Genomic DNA, 16,201 nt, shown 5'->3' with positions numbered 1-16,201 from the left:
ATTTTGATGGTTGCCTGGGTGGGCGCTGTTAAATTGTATTGTGTACAGAGGGATTTGCCATTGGTCCAGACAAGAGATTTGGGGCAGGCGTGGACTGAGCGAAGGTGAAAATACTTGAACAATCTCACGAGAAAATATGAGATTTTACTGATTATTGTTTACATTGTAAAAACATGAGAACCGAACCGAATCGATCCGGATTCAGCTGAAACGCCTGCAACAGCACAACTTCCGAAACAGATTGGTTTCTTCCCTGCGGCGAGGAAGGCGACTGGAGCCGAACTTTGTTTTGATCGAGCTGAAAGCCAGGACCCGAAATTGATCTCACCGCCGGGGGAGAAAAAGATAGGGGTAACTATCGCCTAAAGAGCTTAAAGACATCATTTATACCTGGTGAAAAACGCAGAATCTCGAGGGTCGCCATTGTGTGGAGCAAGATACCCGACATAGGGACGGTATGGTCCTCGGCGAGAGGGATATGATGGGGATCCCCGCCTAAGGAGCACAGCAACGCGGGTTTGGGATACCCGGAGTTGTCGAGGCCTCCGAGGGAATCCACCGTCGTCTACCTTGAGCTACACCGCACACTCCCGTGTCTTCATCGTTAACAGACAGCACGCGAGGGACGCGGCTGTGGATGCGGCCTAGCCTGGGAGGGTCTGCCGTGCACCGGGGAAACAACGGGGACGGTTTCAGGGTTAACAACAGGCCCTCCAGAGGACCGAAAATATATTGAATTGCAGTAAGTATCTCGTCAGGTTGTCGAAAAATTAAAGTATCTAGAAGGGGTTCATTTTACAATGTGTCCAAGCGTCGTGGCAGCAGCACCTGACAACACAGAACCGAGAAGATGCTTCTTTTTGACAGACGAGTTAACGTTAGCATGTTGCTACCTAACGCTAGCCATCTTACGTGTGTTTGTAAAATAATTTATTGTTGTGGATAGTAGTTGTGTGAGCCATTAAAGTTATGTAATCTTACAACTGTTATTGGACCGAGATAAATCACAGTTTGCCTTGCTTGGGTACGTTATTTGACAAAATCATATCTAATGTTACTAGCTAGCGTTAACCGTTAGCTCCTAGATTGCAATGCTAGCTGAGTGATGATGGCCAACGTCTGTAGGCTTGTTAGCTCATTTATCCAATGTTAGCTATCATTCACTGATGGTGTTTCAAATTGTATTGTTAGCTGAGCCAGCAAACTCAATCACGTATAAAGTTACACAAGAATAGTGACTTGAATTTATCCCAAAATGGACACGAATGCTGTAGGTTACACTATTCATTTAATGTATGCAAGCTATAGATAACACACTGACACAGAGTTGGGCGTGTAACTTAAACGTTAACCTTTGCACAGGCTAGCAAGCTGGGCACTTATTGTCTATAGTGGCCTTTTCCATTGCTATGAGTATACTTGGCAGTCCCTCCATTAGTGACCTTTCAGAACTCCAGCGCCATGTAACTTAGTCCCATAATGCCAGGGTGTTATCACATGATGCTGTAATTTTGCAGGCAGTGACTCTACACATCTGGCCCAAGTCTTTGATGCATATTTGGTATTTCTTATTGGCTGTATTTTGGTGCATTTCAGTGCTGTGATTATTTCACTGGGTGTTCGAGTTGCATGGCTGGTGCTTGCTGAACACACATGATAGTGGAAAACATTATTGTCAGGCTTATTGATGACTCAGAACAGGAATTTTCCACATCCATATAGCTAAAAACAGCCATGACTCATCACAACCAATGCCTTTTGAAACAGTGATCCGTCACTCCCACTTGAATATACCAGACCCCACAACGCCTTCCTTAATCTGTGCTCTTGTCTCTGCAGCCATGATGGAAGAACTGCATAGCCTGGACCCCCGACGGCAGGAGCTGTTGGAGGCTCGCTTCACTGGGGTCGGCGTGGCTAAGGTTTGTGTTACAGCACATGTCGCTGAGGTGGAGCATAAGAACACCCTCCTGTCAAAGTACTTATAATCACAGATTTTTCTTGATTACACATTTTTGTGAACCTCTTCCTTTCTTTGTCTCACTCTGCCTCAGTATCATTCTGCTGTTTGGCCTGGACAAGCTTGGCCCCACTCCTTTTCTTTGTCTGTCTCTGGAGAAGGTTGAGCTGTGTCTGTGTTTTTTGGCTGGTGTGATATGGCATCTCTCCCTGGCTCATGATGTAGAGACTGCATATGCAAGTGGTGATGCCTGCCAAAAAGGCCACAGACAGGACAAGGGTGGTAGGGGGGAGGAGGAGTGAAGGCAGAAGAGGAATGCAGAAATAGTTCTTGACCAGGTGTGATGAGTGTAGGCAGCATTTAGCTTCCACCCTCTTGCTCGCTACATGGATGGAGCCGTCTTTGTGGAAGGTGATCTTGGAACAGTTAGGGAGCGAGAGTCAGCGCCAGGAGTGGGCCCTGTGCCAGCCATAGGCAGAGCTGAGCCCAGAGCATGGCATGGCTGCTGCCGCAGAGAAAATGGCGGCTCTCGCTAAGGCATCATGCCACAGCCGCCCTGTATGACTAGAGATGCAATGTGTGTAGGGGGGAAGTGAGAGGGAAGTGTGTCAACAAATGGCTATGAAGGAATATGAGTTGGTGGTCTAAAAGCTCTTCAATGTCACAGAGGAGCATGGAGTTTTTTCTTGACCTTGAACAGCCCTGTGGCACTGCTGCTCTCTCTGTTATCACTGAGTTGGTATAAAGGAAGGGAAATTGTTATCCTTTGAGGACAAAGGGCCAGCAGAACTTTTGGTAATGGAACAGAGAGGGCCCACTAAAATTGTTGGCTAGTGCATTTCCCTTTGACCAGATCTGATCAAACAACCGAGGTGTCTGGGAGGGGTAAAAACAAGCTGTCATTCTTAAATCAAGCAAAGCATCTTTCACTGGCTTTCTCCAGAGGGAGGAGAAGAAAAGAACGGTGAAGACCACGGTGAACAGGAGAAAAATGGATGACATTATCTAAAGGTGACAGACAGAGGGAGGAATACATCCCCAGCAGCATGCCTAATGTTCAGCCATTTTAGGAGGGTTCAGCGAGAGAGCTCCAGTGTGCTCTGAATGACTAAGTATCTCTCCCTGATTGGACAGTGTCTGCTGAATTTTGATGTGATTCATTTGACTGACAGGCATCACCTAGGGAACCAGCATTAGGACTGATGCAGGTCGAGATTCAGTGGGAAGTTAATGGTGACGGTATTTAGCCATCCCCTCTCTCAGTTTCTCACCCATTTTACTCTTTGTTTTCTAACTCTTGCGTCGTGCACTCTCTCTCACAAGTGCATGCATACATAGCAAGTACTTGTGCACACATTTGTAAGTTAGACTAAGTGGAATATATTTCTTGCATGTTTTATGCATATCTGTATTTAATATCTCCTTGTGCTTTATTTTTTATTCATCTTTACCTGATTTTAACAGGGCTCGGGTCAGAACCAAAATGAGTCATCCAATCAGAGTCTATGCAGCGTGGGCTCGCTCAGTGACAAAGAGCTAGAGGTTAGTCTCTGTTACAAATGAGCAGAATTGTTAAGGCCAACCATGTTCCTGTTATTGTGCATGCGGTTGATTCATACTCGCTTCTTTTGACAGACTCCTGAGAAAAAAGCAAATGACCAGAGAGTGAGAAAACGGAAAGCAGACCATTTTGACAGCAGCCAAGGTAAGATTGTGCCACTGCTGTGATCCTTTCATCATGTATCCCAATTTTTGGTTTCTCTCTAAACTCCCTGCCTCTCTCTTTTCTAGGCAAAGCAGGTGCAAGGGGGCATAAAATTAGTGATTATTTTGAGGTGAGTGGCATAAAATGTTTTTGTTTTTTGTTGTACTGGGTGTCTGTTCAGCAAAGCTCATGTTCTCTATAAATGCTTCAGTATTAACTTTCCATACTGACTTTCTTATTAGGGCTGAACAATTAATCAAATTCAAAACGATATCGCAATGTGATAGAATGCAATTCTCATAAGGCAAAGTGGCAGAAACACCTTACCCCGCGAGCTTCACATGTACATGCTGCGCTACGCTCCATGTGACATATGCGAATGAGAGAAGATGAAGAAAACAACTCGTAAAATGCTACAGGCAAGCTTTGATGCTCACAGTGCTACTGTGTGAAAACAGATTTAAGTGCAATCCACGTTTACATATTACATTGTTGTAAGGATAGCGTAACAGCCCTTCCTAACCTTCAGCGAGTGAGCGAAGTCAGGTGGATGGAGCATTAATAAGTGTCCAGATATACTACAAGTGACAACAATATTCATGGAGCCTGTCAAGCCCTGAGCGAGCATAAGTAATGGCTTGTAGCTGCTCTGAAGACAGATTGTAGGTGCGCAAACCTTCATAAAGGCCAGGGCTAGTGTTTATTCAAACAAGCAACAAGTCACTTAGTCTGTGCTGACACACAGATCAGGTTAGGACATCTTCATTGCGAAACACTATGCAAACGAGCGAGTGAACATCAGATTGTTTTAGCGTCCAATTAGGAAGCGGTGTAACGTGCATAGGGAGTGTGTTGTCGAGAGAGAAGAAGATGGTGGACATGGTGAGAGCAGACAGGTATTGGCAATCAGAGCAGAGAACGAATTAATAGTAGTAATAGTTGTCAAGTGGTAGTGAATGTACAGTGTAGGTGCCGTTTTGTCCATGAATAAATGCTGCAGCTCATCAAGACCAAGCAAAGTTCCCATGTCTTGCTTCCTAACTGCTGCTGAAGTGAAGAGGGTTAGCCACTATGTGAGCGTCAACATCCTGGCCACAATCTGGAAGCTGAAGCAGGACAAGTTAACAACATGTTTACATCAAGGCTTTCAGTTATCCAAATAGTTTCAAGTGGTAGAGTCAAAGTCAGTTTGTGTGATTCATCAGGAGATTAGTAAGATTCATATTTATTTTTTAATAATAATTGTTTTAATGCAGATGAAGAAGAATATAGAAGAAGACAAACTTTTAAAAAATTGATCACTTAGTCTAATTGCACTCTTATTGTTCAGCCCTATTTCTAACCCCCCCCCCCCCCCGCCTTTTTATTTACCCATCTTGGTCTTGCCATTGAACTTCTTTCTTCTGTCTTTGCGTGTCTGTCAGTTTGCGGGAGGTAGCGGTCCTGGTACCAGCCCTGCCAGGGGAATTCCACCAGTGGTCCGCTCTTCCCCACAACACTCCCTCTCCAACCCCCCTGTCACGGTGAGCATGTTTGCTCTATGACCTGTCTCATGCTTTTTGATTTTAATCTCTTAACACTCTGTCCTGGCATTCTCTCTTCCATGCTTGTTATTAACATCACTAAGGTCAAGTTTACTCACAAGTGGAAAGAATCAGATGTGGTCTGTAAACACTGTACAGAAATGTGTTTATATCTTGCATCTTTTCAAGTAAAACTAAAAAGCCTTGTTATGAATCTTTCTTGAGTGCTAGTCTGTTGAGAATTGAACCCAGCCTTGCATACGTCTCATTGTTCATTTGAGTGTCTTCAGTTTCTGGCCATCAATTTAATGCACATTTCTTTTGCCAGATTGGTCTCATGTTTTATCATGACTGGCAGCTGCAGGTCTCGATAATTTCTTTAATGTGATGAAATTCACACATTAAGACGCCCTCTGTCTGCGCAGGGTTTTTACTGGGTGAATGTTTCTGCCTTCCAGGTGCAGCAGGGAAGCCCCTCCTCCATAAGCTCGGTGAACACAGAGCACTCGTCGTGTTCACTGAAGCCTGCTTCTCTTCACATGCTCCACAAAGCCACACAGGTACTTGACATTTATCTAATCTCTTATTATAATTCAATAAGATTATATTATAATTCAAAAGGTAATTATTTTATAATTGGTATATAAACCAATAAATGGGCAACTTGAAACCAATAAGCAACTGCAAGTATTTGTTAGATTTTACTACTACATTTTTCACTGATAGAGAATGATCCACCATTAACATAAACACTGTTTTTGTGCTCACTGTACCCTGTAGTCTGACCTTACCATAGAGAAACTAACAGCAATGGAGAACAACAAGAACTCTGACCTGGAGAAGAAGGAGGGCCGAATAGACGATTTGCTGCGGGTACTAATCTCATTACATTTCATCCCTGCTACTCTGCCTGCCATTTTTGATGGTTTTGAGAATATCATGTTGTCTGTCTTGGTTTTTCACTGGAAGCATGTTAGAGTTTACACATTCCTTCTGTCTGCACATGAATAAATAAGTGGACGTTTAGTTAAGTCTTTTACCTGGCCTTTTTTCCACTTGTTTGTATGTTCTTCTCCAGGCAAACTGTGATTTGAGGAGACAGATTGATGAGCAGCAGAGGATGCTGGAACGATACAAGGAGCGCTTAAATAAGTGTGTGACCATGTCCAAGAAACTGCTGATTGAAAAAGTATGTTTGTCTAATAGCACCGTGACTTATTTCAAGCTATTAGTTTCCAAAGCGAGTGGGTCATTGTGGGTTTTGTGGCATTAGCTAGTTTTAGAAGTCCTTATATAAGCCATGTGGAATCAGCTGCACTGGTTTGATGCCTGTATTTGTCTGTCCTCCCCTCCAGTCCAAACAGGAGAAGATGGCGTGCCGGGACAAAAGCATGCAAGACAGGCTTCGACTGGGTCACTTCACGACAGTGAGGCATGGAGCGTCTTTCACTGAGCAGTGGACGGATGGATATGCTTTCCAAAACCTTATCAAGTGAGGGTTTCTCCTTTAACACTTTCTTTATGTTATCATTTTTAGGTAACAGCTAGTTTAACAGGCAAAATCACACTAACCAAAAATAACAACACACTCCTCTACATGTGATATTATTATGAAATTAATGACCCAAGTCAGTTTTGTATTGTGCAAATATCAATGTAAGTGAAAACCAATTTTTGTGACCTAAACAATAAACCCTCAGATCTTGGCAGCAATGTTATAAATGTAAAGTCTTACATAAATATAATGGGGATTTTCCATTGGCACTTATGGCGGCACAGAGTCAGACTATGCCACATTGATTTGCATATCCATGACTAGCTGAAATGCACCAAGTTGTGCTGAGTTGATGGGGGGAGATGTTAGATGGGCTTCATCGTCATTCAGGGACAACATTCAGTGGTCTCAGTCTCTGTTTTTCAAGTAAAAAGTGGTAGATGCCAAGCAAAATTAGAACAACAGCCTGGAAATCCACGTTGATAAGTAGCTGGCTACCAATCACTGTCTCACAGTGTAGTAGTAGACAGCACTAAAGACAGCGTTGCTTTTAAACGTCATCAACTCACGATAAGTGCATGATCAGTTAAGACGAGACATGGCAGGCAAAAACATAGATTTTTCATGCGGTTGTCAATTTTGCGATTTTGGGCTAGTTTACTCCTTGAATATGTATTCTTTCAAACTGCTATAAAGAAAACAGTCAAATTATACATTTAGATGTTTATTTTATTACATTTTGTCTACTTGCGGCAGTAAGTTGCTCTTGATTTTACCAAAAAGTTAGCATTGTGCAGTAGGGCTGCAACAATTAGTCGACTCGTCAATGTCTTATCGACTATTAGAATAATCGGTGACTATTTTTGTAGTCGACTAATCGGTTTGACTCATTTGTCAAAGAAAGGTACTATAAAAGTACCCCAAAATACTCTTATTGCAGCTTCTTACGCTCAAATATTGGCAGCTTTACACATTCCCATGACGGTGAACTAAAACCCTTTGGCGTGAGTACATTTTTCAACATTTTAACACATTTTTCGATAAAATGATTAATCGACTAATCGAAGAAATAATTGACAGATTAGTCGACAATGAAAATCATCGTTAGTTGCAGCCCTATTGTTCAGTGTAGGCCAATATGTTTAGTTGGGTTACTACAGTTGTAGGCCTTATATGCCTGTCCATTTATTAAATGATCAATTTTCATGAGCTTGAAATATACTATATTATTATTACTAAGGGACTGAACATTTATTCTGTTTTTGAGCAATTGTTTTGAGCAAATGTATTAAATTTCCCTATGTAAATCTTTGAATGCCGTTTTCTCAAAATGAGTTTTTTTGTCATACTCCAAGTCAAACATCTCAGCATCTGTAGCACCTATGTACACCAAACTTTCCAGTTATACACCTAGCTATATTCTGAAGATATTTACAGAGTGATTTGTTAATAAAGCATTCCTAGCCCGATATATGTGACATTTAATTCCCAAAAATATGGCGAAAAGGCTATGGACAGTATATTTTGATTTTTCTAGGTAATAAAAGCAGATATCCTTAAATCTCTCTGTAACATTTTTCATCTTATATGTAAACAAAATAAAAAAAGAATTTTGCACCTGGCTTTATCAGATGTTCATATTTATCTTCCTAAAATGTGCAAATTAGTGCATATTCAATGAGATAATGCCAATTTGCATAATTAAACCTAAAATTTTTAAAAACTTGTAATACATTTTTTTTCATACTATTGTAAGTAATGAAGTGAGGAAGTTTCATGATGATATCTATTATCATGTATTACCCTACTCACCTGTAGTGTCTCACCTTAAAGATACTCCCTCGAGCAGGTAGCCCTGTTGTATCAAGATGCAAATCCCTGCCATGCTGGGCTGACACGCCAAGTCAAACTGAGTCAAGCCAAGCCAGTACATGTGTATGGAAAAGGGCTATGAGACAAACATACTGTGTCATTGTATGCAGAAACTTTTGAATTTTACATAAAATGATTCTTGCATGTGTGAATGCAAAGTGTTAAATCCTGTGTTCGACCATCATTTATCATAAGCACATCCTCCATTGAAGAGGTAAAGGCAGAATCACAGTCAGGTAGCCAAAGTGTACATCAGATCATACACAAACTGATAAATGCATTAGGTCTTTACGTCATTGCAATGTGTCATCTGTTTTCAGGCAACAAGAAAGGATCAATTCCCAGCGCGAGGAAATTGAAAGACAGAGGAAGCTGTTGGCGAAACGCAAGCCGCCCTCCATGGCCCAGACCCCACCTCCAAGCCTGGAGCAAAACAAACGCAAAAGCAAAACCAACGGGACAGAAAGTGAAACGTATGATGCTTTTGTTTCTCATTTATCCAGCTGTTTTGCCCCTGCTGGCATATCAGAAGTTGTACTGAGGTTTGTTCTGCATCCTCACAGGTTATCACAGGCAGAGTACCACGAGCAAGAGGAAATCTTTAAGCTACGACTAGGCCATCTTAAGAAGGTAATGGTTTGTTGGTATACTTTTTTTTATTTTAGGTGATATCATTTTTTATTGTGGTCGTTTTTTTTCTTGAGTTGTTTTGTTAACTGCACAGGTTTTGATATTAGTTTGTTGTTCTTTGCAGGAGGAGGCAGAGATCCAGGCAGAGCTGGAGAGGTTGGAGCGAGTGCGGAACCTGCACATTCGCGAGCTGAAAAGGATCCACAATGAGGATAATTCTCAGTACGATTTCTTCTTATATGGCCCTTTGGTAGTTCTCTGTACTGATGTGTCCCTGTCCTCCGATTAATTTTAATTGTTTAATTGAGTTGTTTCTCACCCTGTCCAGATTCAAAGATCACCCGACGCTAAATGACCGATACCTGCTACTCCATTTACTTGGACGGGGAGGTTTCAGTGAAGTTTATAAGGTGAGAGAAACTTTGCCATTAAGACATTCCAGTTTCTATTTTTTAATTTATAATAATGTCAAACTAATAGACACTGAAACAGTAGCATCGCCACTCATTATTACAGTTGTTTTACAAACTAAAAAAATTAGGTCATAAGCACAGGCAGAATTTGGTGCAATCTTATCCAGTAGCCTTGCACTAACTACCAGTTTTCTGTTGCTTAAAAAAGAGTGATGCTGTGAGTTGATTCAAGTGGTGTGGTGTTACACTGGTGAAAACTAACTTGCTCGTATTCTTCAAAGCGAGCGGAGCGGCTGTGCTGCGCATACTTTGGAAAATATTTGAGGATGCGTGTTTCATTGCATTACACTAAGTTGACATCATCAACATTTCTAAGTAAATGATTGTGCCAGAGTGTGAGTTGTTCCAAGAACCTGCTGTCATCGCTGTAAAAATGATGAATGAACCCAGCCATTTAATGTGAATGTGAGCCTTGCTGCAGCTAAAACAAAGTCATGCCAAATGCAGCTCCTCACTAATAAGAGACATTTATTTTCCAGGCCTTTGACTTAACAGAGCAAAGGTATGTTGCGGTCAAAATCCACCAGTTAAACAAGAACTGGAGGGATGAGAAGAAGGAAAATTATCACAAGTGAGTGCTGTGCAATTTCCAAAGCAACACTGTAGTACATCTACAATGGCAATGAATGAGTATTAATGCTTTACATTCACTGTGTGTATCATCCACATTTGAAATAAATGTTGGAAATGTTCTTTGTTTCAGACACGCGTGCAGAGAATATAGAATCCATAAAGAGCTGGATCACCCACGAATAGTTAAACTCTACGACTACTTTTCGCTTGACACTGACTCGTAAGTCATTTCCTTTTAAACAAATGCTTCCCTTCCGAAATATATACTCACCTTTCATGCAGATTGTGTTAATTTAGAGCCTTAATTTCAATTTGATGTACCAAATCCTCCCTTGTTGTGGAGCAGGTTCTGCACAGTCCTGGAGTACTGCGAGGGCAATGACTTGGACTTCTACCTGAAGCAGCACAAGCTTATGTCGGAGAAGGAGGGCCGCTCCATCATCATGCAGATTGTTAACGCCCTGAAGTACCTCAATGAGATCAGACCGCCCATTATCCACTACGACCTCAAACCTGGTGGGTCTCTGCACCACACTGGCTCTTACACTCAAAGAGCTTGCATGACTCTGTTCAAATTTTCTTGGTACACTTCTGCTTCGGATTAAATTATCAGTGTGACTGTCAGTTAAATTGAATTATTAGCATAACTGTTGGTTAAGTTAACCACTTGAACCACTGTAGCTATTGTAGTGATGAGAGGGGAAATTTAATTGGTTCACATGGTGCCCAACATTGGTTATTTACAAATGGCTTAATGGATGGACACACAATACAATTGTAGGGCTAATTACAGTAACAAATTGTCTTGATAGATGGTTTGGCATCCAATCCAGTTGCTGCCCATTATTCTATTCAAATTAATTTAATAATGTTTGATTTTTTAAATAATTGGAATCATTGTGCATTCAGCAGAACTCAACCATCCCAAGTATAATTGTCATTTCAGACTCAAAATGTGAATATAAACTTGAACTATGCGGAGATTGTAGTTCATATCTGTACATCTCTCCTCGCCCTGCTCAGGTAACATCCTCCTGGTGAACGGCACTGCCTGCGGGGAGATCAAGATCACAGACTTTGGCCTATCGAAGATCATGGACGACGACAGCTACAACTCAGTGGACGGGATGGAGCTGACGTCACAGGGAGCGGGGACATACTGGTGAGATTTACACTGGAAGATGCCACTCTGCTGCAGGGCTGCCACCATCTGTGATATAATAAATTGGCCTGATATTTTTTCTGCTGAGCGTTTGTCCTCAAGGGTCAAATTTATTTTCAGTAGACAGGTCTGAAATATTTCTCTATGTCTGCGCTTTCCCACAACACATTGCAGTTAAAAAAAGCAAAAACATTATTTTGCTGCATGGAGGCATTTTATACTATAGAAGGAAAAACAAAATGGCAGAATCTAAAGTTTGTAGTATCAGTGTTTCTAGATGCAGAATCAGAGTTGGAAGCTGAAACACTGATAAAGTATTGATGAAGCATAAATGAAAGCATCTTACATAGATATATGACGCTTATGTGCTAGAGCAATAAACACAGTTGGAAGCAACAAAGAGGTGTGACTAAATTCATCCTGAGAACAGAACTGCAAAGCTAAGGCAAAATAATTATACGAATTGTATTGAATGACCACCTCTTAATTGAACTCTTCCAACCTTGCTTCACACTGACAAACATTACATCCCTGAAATCCCTTTGTAAACACTGCAGCAGTGACTTTTCTCATGGCACATAGAACAGTGTCCTAGTATATGGTTACCACGTCTGACAGCACCCTGGATTGACTAGTTTGCCAGAAGCAGAGTGTGTCATTTCACAAATTAATGCAAAGAACATGCAAGTTGCAGACTTGACTTATTAACAGATATTAAACCAAAAATAAATAGTGGTCATAATCACATTACACTGCATATCTCAGCATTTTCTAAATAGGTTCAGTGTTAGACTCCTTTTCCACCAAAATCTGCATGTGTATGTGTATTCTTTTAATGTGGTAATATTTGTTAATAGGCAGTAGACTCGTTTCCCATTGCCAGTGCACCAGCTGATCGGAGCTGGAGCCAATCAATACCCACTGCTGCTGCAGTGTCATTTGTCCCAGGAGTGAATGCTGATTGTAACCTTTCTCATTAAATACAAAAGCCAGATGTTAGTGGGTGATAGTGTTGCACGTTATACCGGTACTATAATAGTACCGCGGTACTAGAGTATTCCAAACGGTACTATACTGCATTTGGAAAATACCGGTACTTTGAAATTGATTCAATTCATTAATTTAGTTAATTTATTTTACTCATTTATGCACACAAACACCTTTCTTGTCCCTACTGGAGCACAGATTGCACAAGTGGTTTGTATGACAACACCTGTATCAACATCCACAGCTGGCGCACGTGAAAAAAGACAAGAGAAAGTCTGCCTCGCAAAGGGAGACAACACGAGACAACACAAACTTGGTGGAACTTTTGAGTTACCAAACCGTGATGTCCGTACCGAGGTACTTACCGAACCATGATTTTTTTGGTACCGTTACACCCCTACTATTTATTGTTCTAAAGGTTTGTATCCAAAAGGACTTTTCCTTAGGAAAAGTACCAAAGAGTATCGAAAAGTATCTAATTTCATATTGGTATTGGTACCGAAACAAAGATTTTGGTATCCTGACAACACTAGTGGGTGATGGTGTTTTTTGTCCAGTGGGAAATGGGCTTCCGAGAGTTTCACATATGTACAGTGCGATAAATTTTTATTAAGTTAAGGGTTTTTTTCCACTATCTTGATGCCAATGTAAAGTTTGGGATTATGAAGGGGAAAAACAATACCAACTGTACTCAACCTGTGAACAGCAAAGTGCTGTTGTTGCTAAAATACTGTAGTAACACACAGCACAAACATCTTGTGGGACAGTGCCTTTAATCACAATATTTGTTGTATCATTGAGATATGAATAAGTATGTAAGTGTACAAAATACTCGTCCAAGTCACAAACAAACTCACAGACCTGGTTCTTGTTGACAATTTCCTAGTGCACAGCATTTGTTGTTTGTTGTCGGCAATGTGACTACTTCATATGTGGTGACAGAGATCTCAGATCATGTTGGGGAAAACATTCTTGCTCTAGTCTTGTGTCATTATGTCTTATCTGTTTAAACTGATTCATGTTATTACAATCTTTCTCTTTTAGGTATCTGCCCCCAGAGTGCTTTGTGGTTGGAAAGGAACCACCCAAAATCTCCAACAAGGTGGATGTGTGGTCCGTTGGCGTCATTTTCTACCAGTGTTTGTATGGCCGCAAGGTAGGGGACACATACAAATATGTTGCAGCAAAACATTGGAGCTACTGAGTCAGTTATAAAGTAAATAAAATACTGTGAGGAACATTTTTATGTAAAAGTAGACTTAGAGGAAGACGAAGTAATATTTTATTATGGACAGTGTATTGAAAACACACACACACACACACACACACACACGCTTTAATTGTACCTATTCACTTTATTTATTTAGTTCATGTTTCATTTGTTTCAATAACACATCTTCTCTATCTCTTTGTTCTTTAGCCCTTTGGCCACAACCAGTCCCAGCAGGACATCCTGCAGGAGAACACCATACTGAAGGCAACAGATGTGCAGTTCCCCCCTAAACCAGTAGTCACACCTGAAGCTAAGGTATTGGCACCTCGCTGCTTTTGCATCCCATCTATGCCTCTTCATTTTCTCCCTTGTATTTTCTCTTTGTGCTGTAACTACACATGTTCATATACATAGTTTCAGAATGGATTTTTTTGGATGCATATATTTAGGAATCTTATCTTTATACCAAAACATTGATATCTGCCCTGAACATTTTTATTTTCTCAGTCATTCCAATCTCACTCTGTCTCTCCCCAGGCCTTTATAAGGCGCTGTCTAGTCTACCGTAAGGAGGACCGCATCGATGTGCACCAGCTGGCCAGTGACCCCTTCCTCATGCCCCACATCCGCAAGTCGGTGGCCTCCTCGGGCACTTCGGGCATGGCCGTGGCTTCCACATCCAGCTCCTCCAACAGCAGCGCCTCAAACTGAGCCCATGCCCCTTAACTGACTGACTGAACCATTTGAAAGAGTGGGGTGGGGCGGGGGAGACGCTACACTGTGTCCCCCCTCCCAACAGCATCCCACCTTGCCATGAAGAGCCCAAGAGAAACAGGTCAGACGACGGCAAGGGGTGGGTGAGAAGGCATAGACGGGTTGGAAACGGAGACTCACGTCACCCTTAATATCGCTCATGTCCACCCACCCCAGCCTACCTGTCCTCCTTTCTCAAAAGGGTGGCATTGTTCTGGGGGTCAAAGCCCTGGACGACTCACGCAGTAAGGGGCGAGGTTTGGCACTGTGTTGGTGAAAAGTGGGGTTCAGTGTTTGGGATTTTTCTTTCCTGCTTAAAAAAGAGAAAATAAAAGAAGTATAGAACTGCTTCAGCTTGGCAGACGGAGAGGACTGCGGAAGGCCTCATATCCATACGCACTCACACATACACCCATGCATGAGCCATTCTGGTCTGAGGTAGTCTGAACTCCCCAAGCTCAAACATTTTGTTTGTTCTTATCTCCCTGAACCTAGCTGAGAGAACCAGTCTGGCCTGTTATTGTATTGAACCCTAAATATCTATGGCACTATGTCACCCAACCCGCTGTTCTGGGATCCTGTGCCCTGCTTAAATTCCAGACCCAGATAGTTTGTGACGAGGAGGGACAGAAGCTACTATTCCCCCTTACCCTCTCCCATCTCCTCGTCAAACTCCTGTGACCAAAGCTTATAACTTCCAGTTGGTGGCAGTGTTCCGCCTCCGTTTTTATAATGAATGGTTTTAGAGTCGTGTTACTTGATATGGAGTGGAAGCTGTTGAGGAAATGACCCCTTTTACATTTTTTAAAAAACTTTTCAATTTAACCAGTTTTGTGGAGAAAACTGTTGTGTTTTTCAAGTTGCCTTTTAATTAGAACTGTTATTGTTTTTGATTGACCCCCTACCATAAACACATATTTATTTAGGTATGTTTGAATTTATTTTTGGCCAATAAAATGCAAGGGACTGGTTTACCTAATAGTACTGTTGGGGGAGATTGGGCCTTAGCAGAGAGTTGCATAAACCATTAAATACTATTGGTTAAAATGTGTTTGTTGTTCTGGGCTTCTGTCTGAAAGGGTTTGGCATCACTGCTTTCTTTGAAGGAATATCCCTCTATTAACAACACAGCTGACACAAATCATACGTTTTGTTCCTCACTTCTTAAGGAACATTGGCTACAGACTATAAATGTAAGATATGTTCTAGAGAAGATATGTATCCACTTTTCTCAGTAGTAATGGGTTGCATTGTTCACATTCAGAATTAAGTTATTCTCTGACAATTAAGTGGATCAAACATCTCGTTAACTGCCAGAAAACAGACTGTAAACGTAGACCAGTGCCACATTGACTATGCTGATTTAGAAAGAACTGACATTCTGACCCGCCAGCAGTCACATCAGCAAAGCATTATGACAAATGCTGTCTCTCATTTATAGATTCAGTGCTGTTTGGCGTCACCAAGCCTCTGTCGGGAGGTGAAGGACAAAATTAATAGAACATTTTAAAAGCCAATATTCAGTGGGTTCTCATTTGTCCTCTGTCTCTGTGGCGGCATGTTAAACAATGTAGCCCATAAAAAGCATGCATGTGAAACTCCATAAAAGGCCACAAATTGAATATAAATTGCCCGCATACTCTGGGAGCAGACCCCAAACATTGATTTTGCACTCTTTTCTGTATAGATGCCAAGTAGCTCTCTTTTGACACGTACTGTACTAAATCTGGCCCATGACAGGGTACTGGTTGGCCTGCTGACTAATTTCTAATTCACGATGAAAATAAATTGATTCACACTTGTATTGTTTTTGTACTTTGAATGTAAATAAGGTGCCAGAGTGCATGATAAAGCA

General features: G+C 41.5%; 1 protein-coding gene across 5 annotated transcripts; it reads left to right on the top strand.

Moving 5' to 3' along the window:
* The first annotated feature begins 35 nt into the window (after positions 1–35).
* tlk2 (tousled-like kinase 2) lies at positions 36–15,393 on the top strand. Of its 5 annotated transcripts, XM_049562370.1 has the most exons (22): positions 38–742; positions 1,840–1,922; positions 3,425–3,502; positions 3,596–3,665; positions 3,752–3,795; positions 5,090–5,188; positions 5,517–5,552; positions 5,647–5,748; positions 5,969–6,061; positions 6,267–6,377; positions 6,544–6,680; positions 8,876–9,028; positions 9,119–9,185; positions 9,310–9,407; positions 9,514–9,595; positions 10,138–10,229; positions 10,362–10,451; positions 10,578–10,747; positions 11,255–11,393; positions 13,425–13,536; positions 13,801–13,908; positions 14,131–15,393. In XM_049562370.1, the coding sequence occupies exons 2-22, from the start codon at positions 1,842–1,844 to the stop codon at positions 14,302–14,304; spliced, it is 2,136 nt and encodes a 711-aa protein (XP_049418327.1). In that variant the 5' UTR covers positions 38–742; positions 1,840–1,841; the 3' UTR covers positions 14,305–15,393. The 5 variants fall into 5 exon arrangements, with proteins under 5 accessions (XP_049418325.1, XP_049418326.1, XP_049418329.1 ...); XM_049562368.1 differs by having other exon boundaries at positions 36–742; positions 8,876–9,185; XM_049562371.1 differs by lacking the exon at positions 5,517–5,552 and having other exon boundaries at positions 39–742.
* The last annotated feature ends 808 nt before the right edge of the window (positions 15,394–16,201 follow it).

Source organism: Epinephelus fuscoguttatus, linkage group LG19 (assembly GCF_011397635.1).
Source record: "Epinephelus fuscoguttatus linkage group LG19, E.fuscoguttatus.final_Chr_v1".
Taxonomy (NCBI): Eukaryota; Metazoa; Chordata; class Actinopteri; order Perciformes; family Serranidae; genus Epinephelus; species Epinephelus fuscoguttatus.
This window is presented reverse-complemented; position numbering and strand designations above follow the sequence as displayed.

Excerpts from the sequence above, each read along its gene's own strand:
- tlk2 (XM_049562368.1), top strand. The coding sequence starts at position 1,842 with ATGATGGAAGAACTGCATAGCCTGGACCCCCGACGGCAGGAGCTGTTG. Across the intron at positions 6,378-6,543 it reads AGAAACTGCTGATTGAAAAA|TCCAAACAGGAGAAGATGGC; the intron begins GTATGTTTGTCT and ends CCTCCCCTCCAG. Across the intron at positions 10,452-10,577 it reads TTTTCGCTTGACACTGACTC|GTTCTGCACAGTCCTGGAGT; the intron begins GTAAGTCATTTC and ends GTTGTGGAGCAG.